Here is a 15,998-nt window from a genome sequence, read left to right as displayed (position 1 = left end):
GAGGTGGTCCCTGGCGCCGATGAGGTGGCCCAGGCAGCTGCGGCCAAGCCAAGTCTCGCTTCAGAATCACAGAGGGAATAAAAGCGACGACTTCTCGTTCACCACTCACACTCCATCTCCACAGCCAGACGCCAGCATGAAGCAAACACGAGAGAACTCGACTCAGCCCACGAGGGTCCCGAGTTTCCGGAAGTCCCGCCCAGGGGGGAGGGCGGTGTCCTGAAAGCCTCAACTGGGCGGAAGGGGAAGGCGGAAGAAGTACCGGCCGCTCTAGCACGCCACCGCTTTATGCTCCGCAGTCTCAAGGGCTCCTTTCTATTGGCCGTGCAGACTCGCGTGGGCGGGCCTGCTGGTTTCCGACCCTCCCATTGGCCCGGACGGAGAGCGCCCCGAGCCGGCTGGCGGCCGGCTCTGTCTTCCACGCGGGCGCGGCCTGGCGGATGTGGGCGCCGCGCTACCTGCTGCGGGTCGCGCGTGGGCGCAGCATGTCGCAGGGTCCCGCGCGCCGCCCGCGGCCGCCCAGGGAGCCGCCGCGGCACCTGCGCGCGCGCGAGAAGCGCGACCCGGCGCGGGAGCCCGGCGGCCCCAACACGGCGTTCCTGCAGGTGGTGGCGGCGGGCGGGCGCGATGCGGGCGCAGCGCTCTACGTCTTCTCGGAGCACAATCGGTCAGTGTCCGCGGGGCCGGTCCGGGGGGGGGGCTCGGGCCTCGCGGGTGCGGGGGGCGCTCAGGGCCTCGGGCCTCCTCCCGCCGCGGGCCTGGTCCGCCCGGCCCGGAGGCTGAACCGGGCCCGGCACGGCGAGCGCCGTCGGCCGCGCTGCCTGACAGGTCGAGCCAGTCCCAGGTTGTCACTGTCTGTCTGCAGGTATCTCTTCAACTGCGGCGAAGGCGTGCAGCGACTCATGCAAGAGCACAAGTGAGTCGGCCCGCGAGGCGGTCCGGGGGTGGAGAGGGGGTCCCCCGAGGTGTGACGCCCCGGGACCGCCCATCGCAGACTAGAGGGCTCCCCCGCCCAGTGAAGCTCCATTGCATTTTGGTTTCTTAGATTGAAGGTGGCTCGTTTGGACAACATATTCCTCACCCGGATGCACTGGAGTAATGTTGGCGGACTGTGTGGTGAGTGTTTTTTTTTTTCCCCCAGTCAGGCTGCAGAGAAATCTCAGGGATTTGAATTCGCTTCAGTGTCGTATCCCCGTCTTTCCCTTCCTGTTGCCCGGGAGCTTGCAAGTGTTCCTATGCTAGCATGGTCAGTTGAAGCCTAAAAAGCTGTGGCTCAGGAGAGTAGATTTTAGCATCGATATTCCCAGTTTTTATCGTGACTCAGTTTCTTGACTGGTACTGCAGGTGTGTGATAATCAGCTGAAGTAGTGGGACTGCAATAAATATATTTACCTCGAAAACCACGGATTTGCTGTACCTTGTGGTTGGGTCTGTGGTTTAAGCTTTGTATGGGTAGGAAGGAGCAGTGTGTAGTACCATTCTCAGGGCTGAGAGGGGGAGGAGGCAAGGAGGTGCGAAGGTTAAGGGCACCCCTTTGCTTGCATAATTTTCCATGCTAGGTCCCTCAGTTCATTGTTTGCAGATCAGTCCTGCCCATTCTAGAGGTAGTTTAGGAATACTTGGTCCTCCCTGTACCTCTGTTTAGCATCATTCCTGCTCTGCACTTGATCCCTGACAATTAGAAGCCGAAATAAGGACAAGCAGCACTGATGCAGGAGGAAGCGCTCAGTCTAGGCATAACTGCAGGTCAAAATAGTGGAGGTCTCATTTTATTCATTTTTCTTAGGAATGATCCTTACTTTAAAAGAAACCGGGCTTCCAAAGTGTGTTCTTTCTGGACCTCCACAACTGGTGAGTTGCCTCTTTCTCAGTTTTTCAAATTAATCTCTTTAAATGAATGTGACAAAAATTTCTGTTTTCTAAATTAGTCTTTGCTCTCTTGAGATAACTGATAGAGATGTAAGTACTTTGCCTATATGAGCTGGAACAATTTATTTCTTTTCTATGAGTTGAAGAGTACGTGAAGTAAAGTATAGAAAACAATAAAATAACAGTATTTTAAAAAAGCAGGCACGAAGTAAATGCTAGATGTTTTTTTCTTGGTTTACATATTTCAAATATTTTTACATCTTCCAAATCAGCTTGTTGCACTGCTGAACCTCTATATACACATTGTGATTAAAACTATCCATACCCTATTACATAGGATGGAAAGTAACCAACTGCCAAGTCCTTACATGCAAATGTGTCCATCTTCAAGCTGAAACTGTATTGGCACACTCAGTTTTAACTCTGTTCACAGTGTAGCCCTTTACCATATAAGGGATTTGTCAATATACCTACTAGTTCCCGGTCTCCTTCATCCATTCTGTAACCTTCGGGGCTGAGTTTAAAAGGCTTATATTGTCACAGGAAACAGTACAAATATTAGCGTCACTGGTGCTGCACTCAGGGCCTCTAAGTACCACTCTGTGTCACCTTAAAGATCTCAGCACTGCTGGTGTTGCCTTGGGTATTCTTGGTACTGCCAGTGAGTGGGCTTTCCCAGTGGACTGCTACCCTGTTGGCTAAGAATCTCCAGCATTGGGGCCAGAGAGATAATAGAGTGGGTAGGGCGCTTGCCTTTAATACGGCAGGCTTGGGTTTGATCTCCGGCACCCTATAAACCCTCTCTGATTCAACCAAGAGGGATTTCTTACTGTGTGTCTGTCCCTCTCTTTCTGACTCATTAGTTAAACATTGTTTAACTAATACCCAAGGACAGTAGAAACAAGGGCCAGGAGGACTCGTCTACTGTTGGAAGCCTGCCATAAGTGGTGGTAGGGTAGAGAAGGGACCACTATGACAATGATAGTTGGAAATGATCTGGACAAGAACTGAGTGCTAAAAGCAGGTAAAGGAGCAGGGAAAGGGACAGACATGATAACCTGTCAGTACTTTATTGCAAACCATAATGCCCAAAGGGGTGGGGGATGGGGGTGAGAGAGAGCGGGAGGGAGGGATGGAGGGACGGAGGGAAAGACAGAGGGGGGAGAGAGAGAGAGAGAGAGAGAGAGAGAGAGAGAGAGAGAGAGACCTGCCATAGAGACAGGCTGAAGAGGGGGTAGGGGGATGGCAGGAGGGAAATGCATTGGTGGTGATGAAGGGATGGGAGTTGAAACATTGTTTAACTAAAACCCAATCATGAGCAACTTTGTAACTGTATCTCACACTGTGATTCATTAAAAAAAAAAGTGATACCAGAGTGCAGATCCAGGAGTGAGTGAGCCCAGAGTACTGCCAGATATGACCAAAACCAAAAAAAAAAAAACAAAAAAAAAAAATCAGAAAGAAGAATCTCCAGTATGGTCCCAGAACTCCTAAGATCTGCTTGGGAAGTCCTCAATCTTGGGAATCTCCCCCAATTAATTTCATAAAAATTTTTACGTAGGAGCCTCCTTGACTCCCCAGTTGAATAGCAACACCCCATTTCTCGTGTTGCTTTGTGAATGCATCCTTAACTTGCTCTTGTGTTCAGTGGAAACAGACACCTCTATGGCAGGTGTCTCTCCTCCATTTCCTCAAAGGAAGGAACCCATCTCCTCACTGTTAAATCCTTAGCATCTAACAAGTGGACACAGTAAATAGGAAGTTCAAAATACTTAATAAAGATTGAGAATAAGTCTCACTGATAGAGAACATGCCTTGTATACATAGAATATCTGGGTTTGATCTCTGTTATTACAAATAATAATTCTTATTGATACCTGTTGGTGTCTCTTCTGTACTTGGATATATTGATTTTGGCATTTGTGTAACCATAATTGCTAATGTTTTTCTTCTCTTTTTTAGGAAAAATACCTAGAAGCTATCAAAATATTTTCTGGTCCCTTGAAAGGAATAGATCTTGGTACGCACTTGAGGATGACTCATTATCTGCCATTTCTTTCTCATATATACCTGGTCTCTCAAATGAGAACTTATAAAAGCAAATTTAAATTTAACCTTAAGAACAAGTGTTTCATTCATAAACTGAAAATTTAAAATATTACCTACTGAATCTTTTATATCCCTACTTCATTTCCACTAAATATAGGCAGAGAGGAGTGATTTTTTTTTTAAAGCTGCCCACACACTGTAAGAAAGCTAGGTAGCAGTATTCATTTGCACTCAGAGGCCTAGGGGGTCTAGGTCCTAGGATTACTACTTGGGTTAGGGATAGTTCTCAAAGTTGAATTGCACTAGTAAGAGGGCTTGTCAGTTGAAGAACGTAGGTCTTGTTGCTGTCCCTTGTGCCATCTCAGCTGTGGCTATGTTGGCAGACATATGCCTTCTTGTCGGACCAAGCCTGACAGGATGCTCTGAGGACCCTTTCCTGAGGACAGTCTGCATATCTGGATTGTTAATGCTCTTTCTCCTAGGAACACTTTAAAATTTTTTTTGTCAGAATAAATATCTGCTCTTATTCTACTAAGAGGTAGAATCTCTGGCCTCACAATACTATGTTAACGTGTCTTAAATCTGATATTGTTTACTTTTTTTCTTTATAGATGGTATTTATAAGTATGTCTTCCTTTAATTTTGGTAATGCTAATATTAGACAAAAGTACATTTTTGTTCTTAATTTTTTTTAAATTTGGCTGGAGCGATAGCACAGCGGTAGGGCGTTCGCCTTACAAGCGGCCAACATGGCCGACCCGAGTTCGATTCCTCCGCCCCTCTCGGAGAGCCCGGCAAGCTACCGAGAGTATTCGATATGCCAAACACAGTAACAACAAAGTCTCCATTGGAGACGTTACTGGGCCCGCTCGAGCTAATTGACGATCAATGGGAGGGCCTTTACCTTTACCTTTACCTTTTATTCCAATGAGGCCAGAGAGATAGTACAGTGAATAGGGTGCTAGCCTTGCATCAGACTGACCCAGGTTTGATCTCAGCACCCCGAATGGTCCCACAAGCCCGCCAAGAGTGATTTCTGAGTGTAGAGCCAGGAGTAAGCTCTGAATACCGCTGGATGTGATCCCTTCCCCCCCAAAAAAACCCCAAATACGAGAAATAATTTTTTTAATTTACTCAAAAATTCTAGTTTGGGTGCATATCTGAAGACAAACCTAAAGCTGTTCAGTTGCTCTGTCAGTGATCTGGAAAGTTAATTTTTATGCCTCCAGGATATGGGCCCTGCGACCATTGACCTGTTTCTCTTTCACACAGCTGTGCGTCCCCACTCTGCGCCAGAGTATAAGGATGACACCATGACAGTTTTCCAAATCCCCATATACAGTGAGTATGAAATGTTCTAAGAAAGATGTGTAGGTCCTAGATAAAGAAAGAGTGGTGAAAATAGAAATGGCTTGAATACTTGCTTTGTATTCTCCGATGCTGAGAAAATTCAGTTGAGGACAAAGCATGTTTCCTTTCCTTAAGGAACTTCTAATCTGCTGGCCAGGCATTTCACTTATATAAAATGATAGCTATCATATTTTGGAATAACAGATGTCAAACAATCAGAAGACAGATTGTTCTCAGATTTATACATTTATTGCTTGGGCAAATTTGTTACAGATATAAGCACCTTCCTTTTTTTTTAATCTTTTTTATTTTCACTTTTTAAGTGAATCACTGTGAGACCATTACAAAGCTGTTCATGATTGAATTTCAGTCATACAGTATTCCAACACCCATCCCTCTGATGTCGGTGGTCCCCACGGGTGACTTATGTGAAGCGGGGAGAAGAAAGGTGGTCACTTCTCCCTGTCCGCCTCCACCACCCAAGGCAGGGGTTACTGGGTTCTTGTCTTGCCTTGCAGAAAGGAATTTCAGGAGTAGACAAGCAGTGGAATAAAAAGATTTTATTTGGAGGATTTTTTTAAGGTGTGGAGTGGGAGAGACTGAGAGAGAGAACATGGCCTTCTCCAAGGGTGGAGAGAGCCCCTACACACATCCTAGCATTAGACACAAAAAGCATGAAAGTACACTTCCCAAGAGGGGAGATGCGAGCGAAACATGTGTTCAGCCACGCGGGTGCTAGCAGCATATATATGCACGCCTTTCCTTTGTTCAAGGCTTCTTTTATAGGCTCTTCTCAGGTTGTCTTGATCCAGAATTTCTGGAGTCTTCTTGGGGCTGGATCCCATTTAATCAGATTAAGGGAGAGTTCCAAGGGTTTAAGGAACTATGGGGAGGGGTCCAACCTCCTCAGGGTCTGCTGAAAGTCTTCTCAGGTCTGTTTTCTATATCGACAGGGTGGATCAGTCTTAGGATTTTCCTCCCAGAAGTTCTGTTCACCTAAGTTTTATTGCCAAGGGCCTTTCCCTGTCTACCTGCCTACATCACCTCCATCCCTGTCTACCTGCCTACATCACCTCCATTTCCCAGTGTACATTTCCCAGGTCGCGTGTTCTCTCTCTCTCTCTTTCTCTCTCTCTCTCTCTCTCTCTCTCTGTCTGTCTCTTTCTGTTCTCTCTGTTCTCTCTTTTCTCTCTCTCTTCTTTTGGGCATTGTGGTTTGCACTATTAACACTGAAAGTTTATCAGAGAGCTTTTGGATGGGTTTGCAGAGATGAACTTAAAAACAAAAAGCAACTAACACTGGAACTTAATAACAGTATTGTTAGAAAGCTAGAAGGTCAAAGGAAACTTAAGGGTCCCATATGGCATGGCTCTACCATATGAACGTGGAGACTGGCTAAATACTCTCCAAATCAGCTTTTACAGACTTTAGGATGTAGGCAGTGTGATACTTCATTGATGGACTTGCCTGATATTTTCCAAGTGCTAGTGGGATTCAGACAAGAGAGTCTAAACAAAGACCAGAGCAGTTTTAGACCTGCTAGAGAAAAAAATTCAGTTAGAAGGGCAGTGAGGGTATGGATATGAGACAGTCGTTCTGATTGGCACCCCTTTTGCTTGGCTAAACTTCTAGGCAGTTGTTTTTTTCTTACCACCTTCAAATGCTGAAAATCCTCACCCCACCTTACCAGGCTTCCCCAACCGGTTATATTCTGCTGCTCTTTGTATTTTCTTCTTTGCCTTCTCTTCCCTCACTTTCCTCCATCAACACGATGCCTCCAGAATGGAATTGTTTGCATATATTTGTGTGATCAGAACCCACCTCACTGACCTTGTGGGCCTTTCCCAACCTCACCCAGTGGGCACTAACGGACTGAGCATCAGGAAAGAGCAGAGAACAAACTGTACTGTTGTATTAGCTTTGTGGCAATTCTGACCAGTGGTTTTCCTTTTCTACATCTTTAGACTTAACTGACTGCAAGATTATATTCTTCAGATTGAAATTTTTACTGAGTGTTGATAATGAATAAAGCTGCTTATTGCTTCTTAGTTGGCAAACACTTGTGTTCCTTCTGTACTCAGGGTTCTCAGCTGACCAGAACAGTAAAGATATGAATCTAGTCCAGAGTTCCAGGTTAAGAGTTACTGGTTCTTCATGCTGTCATGCTGGAGGCTTCTGATTTAGGGAACTTGATCTATGTGATAGTCTGGAGTTTAACTGTGAGCTCTCCTCTAGTACCGGGTGATTTGATTGTTTCTTGTACCAACCAGGTAAACAGAAGCATGGACAGCACCAGCCATCACAGAGTCCAGAAAGATTCAGTGCGGAGCAGTCTTCTGATTCCATGTCATCTGAAAATGAGCAGCACCTTCCAGAAGGTAATGGTATTTAAGCAAAATGGTGCACAGTTGAGAGAATTTTGTATTCTTAATCTATAGGTTCTTAATGCTGTAAATTATAATGATGATGAGTGTCACTCAAGCTCTGTGTAAGTATGATATTCCTTCCAATGTTTGCACTTGGCCTCTGAGGAGTGGCTAACTTTTTCATAAAGGTGCAGAGAGAAGCTTTGAATAGTATTCTGCAGGTCTCTGTTCCAGCAGAAGTCAGCCTAGCACACTGATTCATACAGTGATTTTTTTTCACTTTTCATGATATAGGTTAATTTTGTATTATAAAAGAAATTAATAAGTGCTAAGCTATAAAACAGCAGTTAGGCAACTTTCTTCCAACTGACAACCTGGAAGTCTAATCACTTCCAAGATTAGATATCTTAAAGAAATTGGACTGCTTAAAGATTTTGTTTTCTAACACTGGGTCAGAGCTTGATAAGTTTCTCTTTCTCCCCAGACATCATTTCTGTCAGATGAGCTAAGAGAGGCTAACCCTTGTAAGCTGTCTTAGTTAAAATGGTGAATACTGACACACACATTTTTTTTCTCTATAGAACATTTAGCTTTTGTGTTATTTCACATATTTTCATGTTTGTTTATAAAGTATAACTTGGTTTTTCTTTCTTGGCCCCTCATAAAAGGTAGCACTGTCCTCCCATTGTTCATCGATTTGCTCTAGCGGGCCCAGTAATGTCCTCATTTTGAGTCTTGTTGTTACTGTGTTTGGCATATTGAATACATCATGGGTAGCTTGCCAGGCTTTGCCATGTGGATGAGATACTCTCCGTAGCTTGCTGAGCTCTCCGAGAGGGGCGGAGGAATCAAACCTGGCTTGGCCGGGCTGGCTGAGCACAAGGCAAACACCCTACTGCTATGCTATTATTGCTCCAGCCTCATAATTGGCCAAGATCAAGTGTAGTATCATAAAAGGTGTTAGACGCTAAAAATTTTTACTTAGCTTCTAAAGGGTTTTTTTTTTTTAATTGGTACAAATATTTATTAAAAAGTGCAATTCAAAAGTGAGATGGGCAACAACCTCACAGTGTGTCATAGAGCGGGGCAAGCAAGCCCAAAACCGAGAGATGAACAAACTGGGGCATGTTCAGGAAGGAGCAGCCGTGCCTAGGGCCCAGGGACCTGGTGGGTGACTCTGCGTTGAGGGGGAGGCGCGTCCAGTCATTCCTCAGTCACAGTGTGGACATCGGAGGCCGGACACTCATAGCTGCTGCTGGGGTAAAGAGTTTTTTAGGTAGCATTTTATTGATTTCATATTTGTTTCATTTGCTCAAACATATCTCAACAGTAGAGGAAGCGTTTATTTGAGAACAAGTTCAGTGTTTTCTGCTTTTATACTGTGATTGTTATAACCAATTATTTTTTTTAATGTCACAGATGATTATAGGATCACATAAGATTGGTGATGCCTATAAACCTTCACATTTACCTTTAATGTCATCTGGTTTTCCTTAGGTGTTAGCCAGGAGACAAGTGGCAGGGACCCCTCCTTGGTTGTAGCTTTTGTCTGTAAGGTAAGAATCTTTTGTTGACTTTACCTTTTATCCTTTAAAAGTTTTAAACAATGTGAAACTAGCTGCCCATTAGTTGTCTGTGCCAGTCACAAAGCCAGGTACTATGTTTCTCAGTATCCCACCTATACTTTCTAAATTACCTTGTGTTCTGTCTCTGTTTGTTGTATATACCTACATAGTCTTATATTTATTTGTTCAATTCTATTGGGAATCAGAAGTAGCTAAAAGCAGTTTTATTCTTCTTCAAATGAATCAGGTTTTTGTTTGACTCATTCAACTCTAATTTAGTGTATAGTCACTGTAGCTGTTAAGCTGATAACAGGTTAATTTTAAAATTGAGTAGTGTTCAGACTGGTCTGAATCTGCAAATTAGAAGCTGGTCAAATACTTGAGAATTTTGTAATGTATTTTTCAGAGCTGATTCATGGCCAATTTTTTATTTAACTTCTTAAATTTTTTTTTAAACTTTTTTATTAGTATACATGAAGTTACAAAGTTACTCATGAGTAAGTTTCAGGCATACATTTTTCAGCACAGTCCCTTCATTAGTTCTCACTTTCCTACATCAATTACCCTTCCTTCTCCATTACTTCCCACCCACCAGTGTGCGTCTACAAGGGGCATTTTTTAAATAGCATCTTTTAAGGGGGGTAGGGTTGCACCCAACAATGCTTGGGGGTTGCTCCTTGCTATTCCTGATGGTGTTCGGGGAACCATACGGGGTGCTGGGGATCAAACTTGGGTCAGCTTCGTGTAAGGCACAAATCTTACCCCCTGTACTATCACTTCGGAGGGCACTTGTTCAAAATCTGTAAGTTTTTGCATGGTAGCTTACTGTAGTCTTGCTGATTTCCTCCCTTTGCTCTTCCTTCACTAGAGTCAGTGTCCCCTCTTTGCTCTATTCAGCCCCCTCAGATGGTATGTTTCCTACTGACTACCATTTTTACTGGATCTCATTTTGCATGTATTTACTGTTCAGCTCTGGGAACTTCTTAGCAGTGATGTCTTTTACTGTTGCTTCTTTATCAGGGTTGTCTTCCTGGCCCTCAGCGTCCTTGATGATTCTTTTTTTTTGGGTGGGGGGGGGTCACACCTGGTGATGCACAGGGGTTACTCCTGGCTCTGCACTCAGGAGTTACTCCTGGCGATGCTCAGGGGACCATATGGGATGCTGGGAATTGAAATAGGGTCGGCCGCGTGTAAGGCAAGTGCTTTACCCGCTGTGCCACCTCTGCAGCCCCCCTTGATTATTCTTACCTGTTCTATTCATCTCAAAGCTCTTTTGTCATCTATTCATTTATTTTGTGACTTTCTCTGTATCTTCTGCTATTGGCTGAAGGTTTTCTGTACCTTGTCCTGGAATTCTCTGATTCTGTCCTCAGCAGCTGTTACTCTGCCAATGAGGCCTTCCTGTGAGGTTTTTATTTCACCTACCAAATTTTCTGATATGTCATTTCTGTTTCTAGTTTTCTAATTTCTGCTCTTGTGTCTTTTTTGTTTTATTGGATGTGTGTTCCAATGTTTCTTTGAGCTCGTTAAATATCCTAATAATTTCCACTCTGAACTCCTTTTCAGAGACATTACATAGGGGTTGTTACCAATAGGCTCTTCGGGGATTACGGTATTCGCCCACTCTGTTGGGGTTCTACACTGCTTGACCAGGGTTCCTTGTGCAGTCTGGAGGTATGCCCCTTCCCCAACTACTAAAATTCTGGGAGAATTTTATGGGGAAAGGGAGATTATCTTGTGGCTGCATTAGCAAGCATACCTTTAGTAGTGACCTGTTTTTAATAGGAATTTGCATTATAATTATTTTATAATATCTGCAATAAATATTTTTTCTACTCTGTGCTAAGACCATACATTGTATTTTTTTACGGATTTTTATTTCTTTAAACATTTTACACTAAACAGTAAACAATTTACAATAAACAGTAAAATTTTTATTTTAGACACTAAAAGGTAAAGGTAAAGGCCCTCCCGTTGATCATCGATTTGCTCGAGCGGGCCCAGTAACGTCTCCATTGGAGACTTTGTTGTTACTGTGTCTGGCATATCGAATACTCTCGGTAGCTTGCCGGGCTCTCCGAGAGGGGCGGAGGAATCGAACTCGGGTCGGCCATGTTGGCCGCGTGTAAGGTGAACGCCCTACCCGCTGTGCTATCGTTCCACCCTGGTTTACCCTATTGTTAATGATAAGGTTTCCTTCATAATACAGGCCCTCATCACACCCTCTCCCAGAGTATCCATTTCCCCCAACCATTGATTCGATGATCCTTATACTATAATTGCCCCTCCCCAAACTGTTTCCTGTGGTAAACGTCCTACAAGAGCCGGTTCTGTGGATGGATCTGGAGAGTATCATTTTGAGTGGTTAGTCAAAAGCAGAGGGACAAATATAGAATGATCTCTCTGATGTTTAGAATATAAAGAAACTTTGTAGGGAATAACAGAACCCCAAAGGCAATAGAAATGAAGAATAGGAGAACTGTTCTTCAGTAGGAAGCTTACCACTGGGGAGAGAGAGAGAGAGAGAGAGAGAGAGAGAGAGAGAGAGAGAGAGAGAGAGAGAGAGAGAGTGTGTGTGTGTGTGTGTGTGTGTTGGGGGTGGATAAGTCAGGGAAGGGAACACCTAAGACAGTGGTGGGAGGGGAAAGTGTCTGCTGTTTCTAGAGGCAGGCTAGGGTGTGGGAAGGAAACTAGGAAGTTGGTGGAGGGGAGTCGACACTGGTGAAGGAATTGGTGGTGGAATATCTAATGCCTGAAACTAAATCATGAATAACTTGATAACTAATTCGTGATGATTTAAAAACAACAGCAACAACAACCAACAACAAAAAACCAAGTTCTCAGGTTTTGTTGCCTTTGGGCATTATACCATTATATTATGTTTCTCTATATACCCACATATGAGAGAGGTCATACTGTGTCTACCCCCTCCTTCTGCCTAACTTTACTCAGCATGGTAATCTCCACATCCAAATCGCAAATTGGTTTCTTTCTTTTTTTTAAGCCAAGTGGTATTTTGTTCTGTTTATGTATTATAGTTTTTTTATCCATATCATCTGCTCTTGAGCAGTTGGGTTGTTTCCAGATTTGACTTTAGTTACTGATCTATTGCTTGTCTGTAAGCTCTGTATCATTCCTTCAAACCTAAATGTTTGGCTGGATGATTATTCTTGTGAGGTGTTTATTTAATTGAGTTTATTTTTAAATAGATCCTACCTCCTACCTTTTTTTTTTTGCTTTTTGGGTCACACCCGGCAATGCACAGGGGTTACTCCTGGCTCTGCACCCAGGAATTACCCCTGGCGGTGCTTAGGGGACCATACGGGATGCTGGGAATCGAACCCGGGTCGGCCACGTGCAAGGCAAATGCCCTGCCCGCTGTGCTATTGCTCCAACCCTAAGCCTACCATTTTCTTAAGGTCTGCAAGATGAATCTACTGTGAATCTTAAGGAAGTTCCTTTATATGTAATTTCCTTCTTAGATTTTGACTGCTTTCAGTATTCTTTGTCTTAGGCTTTCCTTATTCTGATTATGATGTGTCTTGTAGTATTTTTATTTGGATCTCATTTGGATGGTACCTTTTGTGCTTTATTTTTTCCTTTCTCTTTTTTGGGTCACACCCACCGATGCTCAGGGGTTACACTTGGCTTTGCACTCAGGAATCACTCCTGGTGGTGCTCATGGGGCCATATGGGATGCTGGGAATCGAACCTAAGTCGGCTATGTGCAAGCCAAATACCCTACCCGCTGTGCTATTACTCCAGCCCCCCTTTTGTGCTTCTTAAATCTGAATATGTGCACGCCTCAATTCTAGAAACATCTTGACTATGATCTCAATTTTTTTTTTTTTTTTTTTTTTTGCGAGGTGGAGGTGGCACATCCAGTGATCCTAAGGGGTTACTCCTGGTGGTGCTTAGGGAATCACAGGGGATGCCAGGGATTGAACCTTGGTTGGCCATGTGCAAGGCGAATGAATGCCCTGCCCGCTGCAGTATGGCTCTGGGCCTCCTTGGCTGTAATTTCTTTGACTAATAATTCTTTATTTGAATGCCTTCTTGATCTCAGGGTCTGATGGTTCCTATGTTGTTCCTCTTTAATTTATCCCACAGTTCTCTTGCTCTTTGTTTATTTTGGGCCATTTCAGGCAGTGCTTGGGGATTACTCTGTCTCTGTACTCAGGGATCACTCCTGGTAAGGCTCAGGAGACCTTATGGGGTGCCAGGATCAAACCCAGGTCTGCCCCATGCAAGGAAAGTTCCCTATATGCACTGTACTATTTCTCTGGCCCAAGTTTGTGTATTTTGATATTGCCAAATACGTGGAAAAACAAAAAATTTTATTCTTTTATTTTCTTATCCATGTCATTATAATACTGTTATATAGTGATTTGTATAATCATTTCTGAGGTGATATTGCTTATAATTGAAAAGGATGGGGTGATAGCACAGTGTTTGTCCTCAAGGATATGTAAAAAATACTTTTTATTTGATATAGAAATAGACTATTTTATTAAACATAGGGTGACTTAGTATGGGAAAACATGACTGCATTTGAAATCAGTGTTTCTTTTTCAGAATATAGTATACTTTATTGAATGTAGTAACTTTTACCTGCATCTTATCAATTGTAAGGAAAGAAATCAGAATGTTGCACTTATAAGGAAATTTATTAAAACTGAATTAGTCATTTTAGTCACTGAAGTTACATTTAAGTTTTTTTTGTTGCAGCTTCATGTGAAGAAAGGAAGCTTTTTGGTACTCAGAGCAAAGGAGCTGGGCCTCCCAGTGTGAGTGGGGGTACAAATATTAGGGATTCATAGGTAACCTTAGTAAATAAACTTCCTCATCTCACAGAGGACTTGCCTCTTCTTTGTAGTGGGACAGCAGCCATTGCCCCCATCATTGCTGCTGTCAAAGATGGGAAGAGTGTCACTTATGAAGGAAGAGAGGTGAGTTTTTCAATTTTCGTATTTCAGCAGTTACGTTAGGGTCTAGAGTATTGAACAAAACTACTTTTTTGGCTTAGCTTCTTTAGAAGCCACTTTTGAGTGAAGTCAAACAGCTTGGATTTCACCACTGGTCTAGTTGCTTGAATGGGGTCTTTTATGTAGACTTGTTCTGCATGTCAATGCTGGCTGGTTTTGGATCTGGTGGTCCTCGTAAGGATGGGTATTTTTCCTTGTACTTGAACTCAGGCTGATGTCCAACAGCAGAACCATAAAGATGGATTTGGAGACTGGATAGATGTTCAAAGGAATGCTGTCAGACTCATCACTGAGCTATTTTCTTGAGTGATTTAAGTAAGAGTGGCCACAGGATTAGCCTTTGGCAAAGCCTGACTTGATGGCCATAGAGGTTTGAAATAGTCTCTGTGAGCCAGTTGCTGGCCTAAGAGGAAGGCCCTAGGTAGAACCTTTAATTGGTTTGCGCTTGCTAGTAATGGTCACAATGTTAGCAGTCCACTGAAAGGCCACTGGACATGCTTTCGAGTTGTGACCCTGATCTGAGAAGTACATCATGACCCTATTGGCCTTACAGATTCAGCCTGAAGAGATCTGTACTCCTCCGGATCCGGGTGTTGCTTTTATTGTGGTAGAATGTCCAGATGAAGGATACATTCAGCCCATCTGTGAGAATGCCGCATTCAAGAGGTAATGCGGACTCTGTGTGGGGAAAGGGGGAGACCACGTAGGCTCACGAACACCAGCACTGACATGGGCATATCCCTGACTGCTGACCACCCCAGGTAGAGTGCTGCCCACAGTCTGATTCTGAAATGCTCAGACCCATCTCTGGCCTTAGGGTCACTCCTGTAGTTACGAGATTCTCTCGTGACTATAACCTTGAAGGTGAAATTAGAAGAATGAGGCCACAGTAGTCTGCACAGTCAGTTGCCAATTAGAGTTCTAAGTTTGGATAAATTCTAGAAAGCTCTTATAGTCTAACTAGTACCCTGTCTCATTATTTGGCTTATTTTTGCTAAAGTGAATTTTTCCCACTTACATTTACACTAAGGTAGGGTGGTTTTCTGTTTGTATGACAGTTTAGGGGCCGCACCTGGCAATGTTGAAGCCGTACTCGTGGCTCTGCACTCAGGGATCACCCCTGGCAGACTCGGAACCAGTGTGGCTCTAGGGATTGAAGTCTGGTTGTCTTTGTGCAAGGCGAGTGCCCAACCTGCTGTGCTATCACTCCAGCCTAAGATTTGAAGCCTTTGAGATGGTCTTGGTTAAGGGTCAGTGTTGAGAGGCAGAATCTCAATTCGAAACATTTGTGATTTAATGTTCTGATGACCTCAATCCATTCTCTTTTGTCCTCCAAATAAGTTGACCTGTTTCATAATTCAGGTTTAATCTTGAGTGGGATCTTTGACTCAAACATCTGTGTTTTAATTTTTCCCATTCTTAATGGTTTATTCTTTGCAACGTCCTATATGTTTTTGTTATTTTTCCATTTCTAATTTTAATATTTTGCATTTTTTAAGTGTTTCATTGTATTAGGTACAATAAATTTCTTTTTGGGGGCCGGAGAGATAGTACAGCATTCTGGTTGTTTGCCTTGCAAGTGGCTAGCCCAGGTTTAATTCCTAGTACCTCATATGGTCAACTGAGCACCACCAGAAATAATCCCTGAATTCAGAGCCAGAAGTAAGCCTGAGTATTGCTGGGGGTGACTCCAAAAAAATAAAAACAGAAAAACAATTCCTTTTAAAAGGTCTTTATTGAAGTACTGTGATTCACAGTACTGTTAATAATGTTCTTGTGCATACTCATTGCACCCCAATACCAGAGCACCTACT

At 43.6% G+C, this 15,998-nt stretch overlaps 1 protein-coding gene across 2 annotated transcripts in view; it reads left to right on the top strand.

Annotated features, from left to right (window-relative positions):
* The first annotated feature begins 402 nt into the window (after window positions 1-402).
* The window catches only part of ELAC2 (elaC ribonuclease Z 2), a 30,455-nt gene continuing 14,859 nt past the window's right edge, over window positions 403-15,998 (top strand). The window contains exons 1-11 of one of the 2 annotated variants that reach the window (XM_056117917.1): window positions 403-667; window positions 866-916; window positions 1,046-1,116; window positions 1,787-1,851; window positions 3,832-3,889; window positions 5,191-5,259; window positions 7,539-7,646; window positions 9,132-9,190; window positions 13,928-13,986; window positions 14,076-14,148; window positions 14,738-14,850. In XM_056117917.1, coding sequence (XP_055973892.1) covers window positions 441-667; window positions 866-916; window positions 1,046-1,116; window positions 1,787-1,851; window positions 3,832-3,889; window positions 5,191-5,259; window positions 7,539-7,646; window positions 9,132-9,190; window positions 13,928-13,986; window positions 14,076-14,148; window positions 14,738-14,850 — 953 coding nt within the window. In that variant the 5' untranslated portion in view covers window positions 403-440. Of the gene's footprint in view, window positions 668-865; window positions 917-1,045; window positions 1,117-1,786; window positions 1,852-3,831; window positions 3,890-5,190; window positions 5,260-7,538; window positions 7,650-9,131; window positions 9,191-13,927; window positions 13,987-14,075; window positions 14,149-14,737; window positions 14,851-15,998 lie in introns of both variants that reach the window. The other variant, XM_056117916.1, reaches the window with a different exon arrangement.

This window comes from Sorex fumeus, unplaced genomic scaffold, assembly GCF_029834395.1.
Source record: "Sorex fumeus unplaced genomic scaffold, SorFum_2.1 ptg000036l, whole genome shotgun sequence".
NCBI classification, from domain to species: domain Eukaryota; kingdom Metazoa; phylum Chordata; class Mammalia; order Eulipotyphla; family Soricidae; genus Sorex; species Sorex fumeus.
Note: the sequence above shows the minus strand (reverse complement) of the source record. Positions and strands in the feature narration are given on the sequence as shown.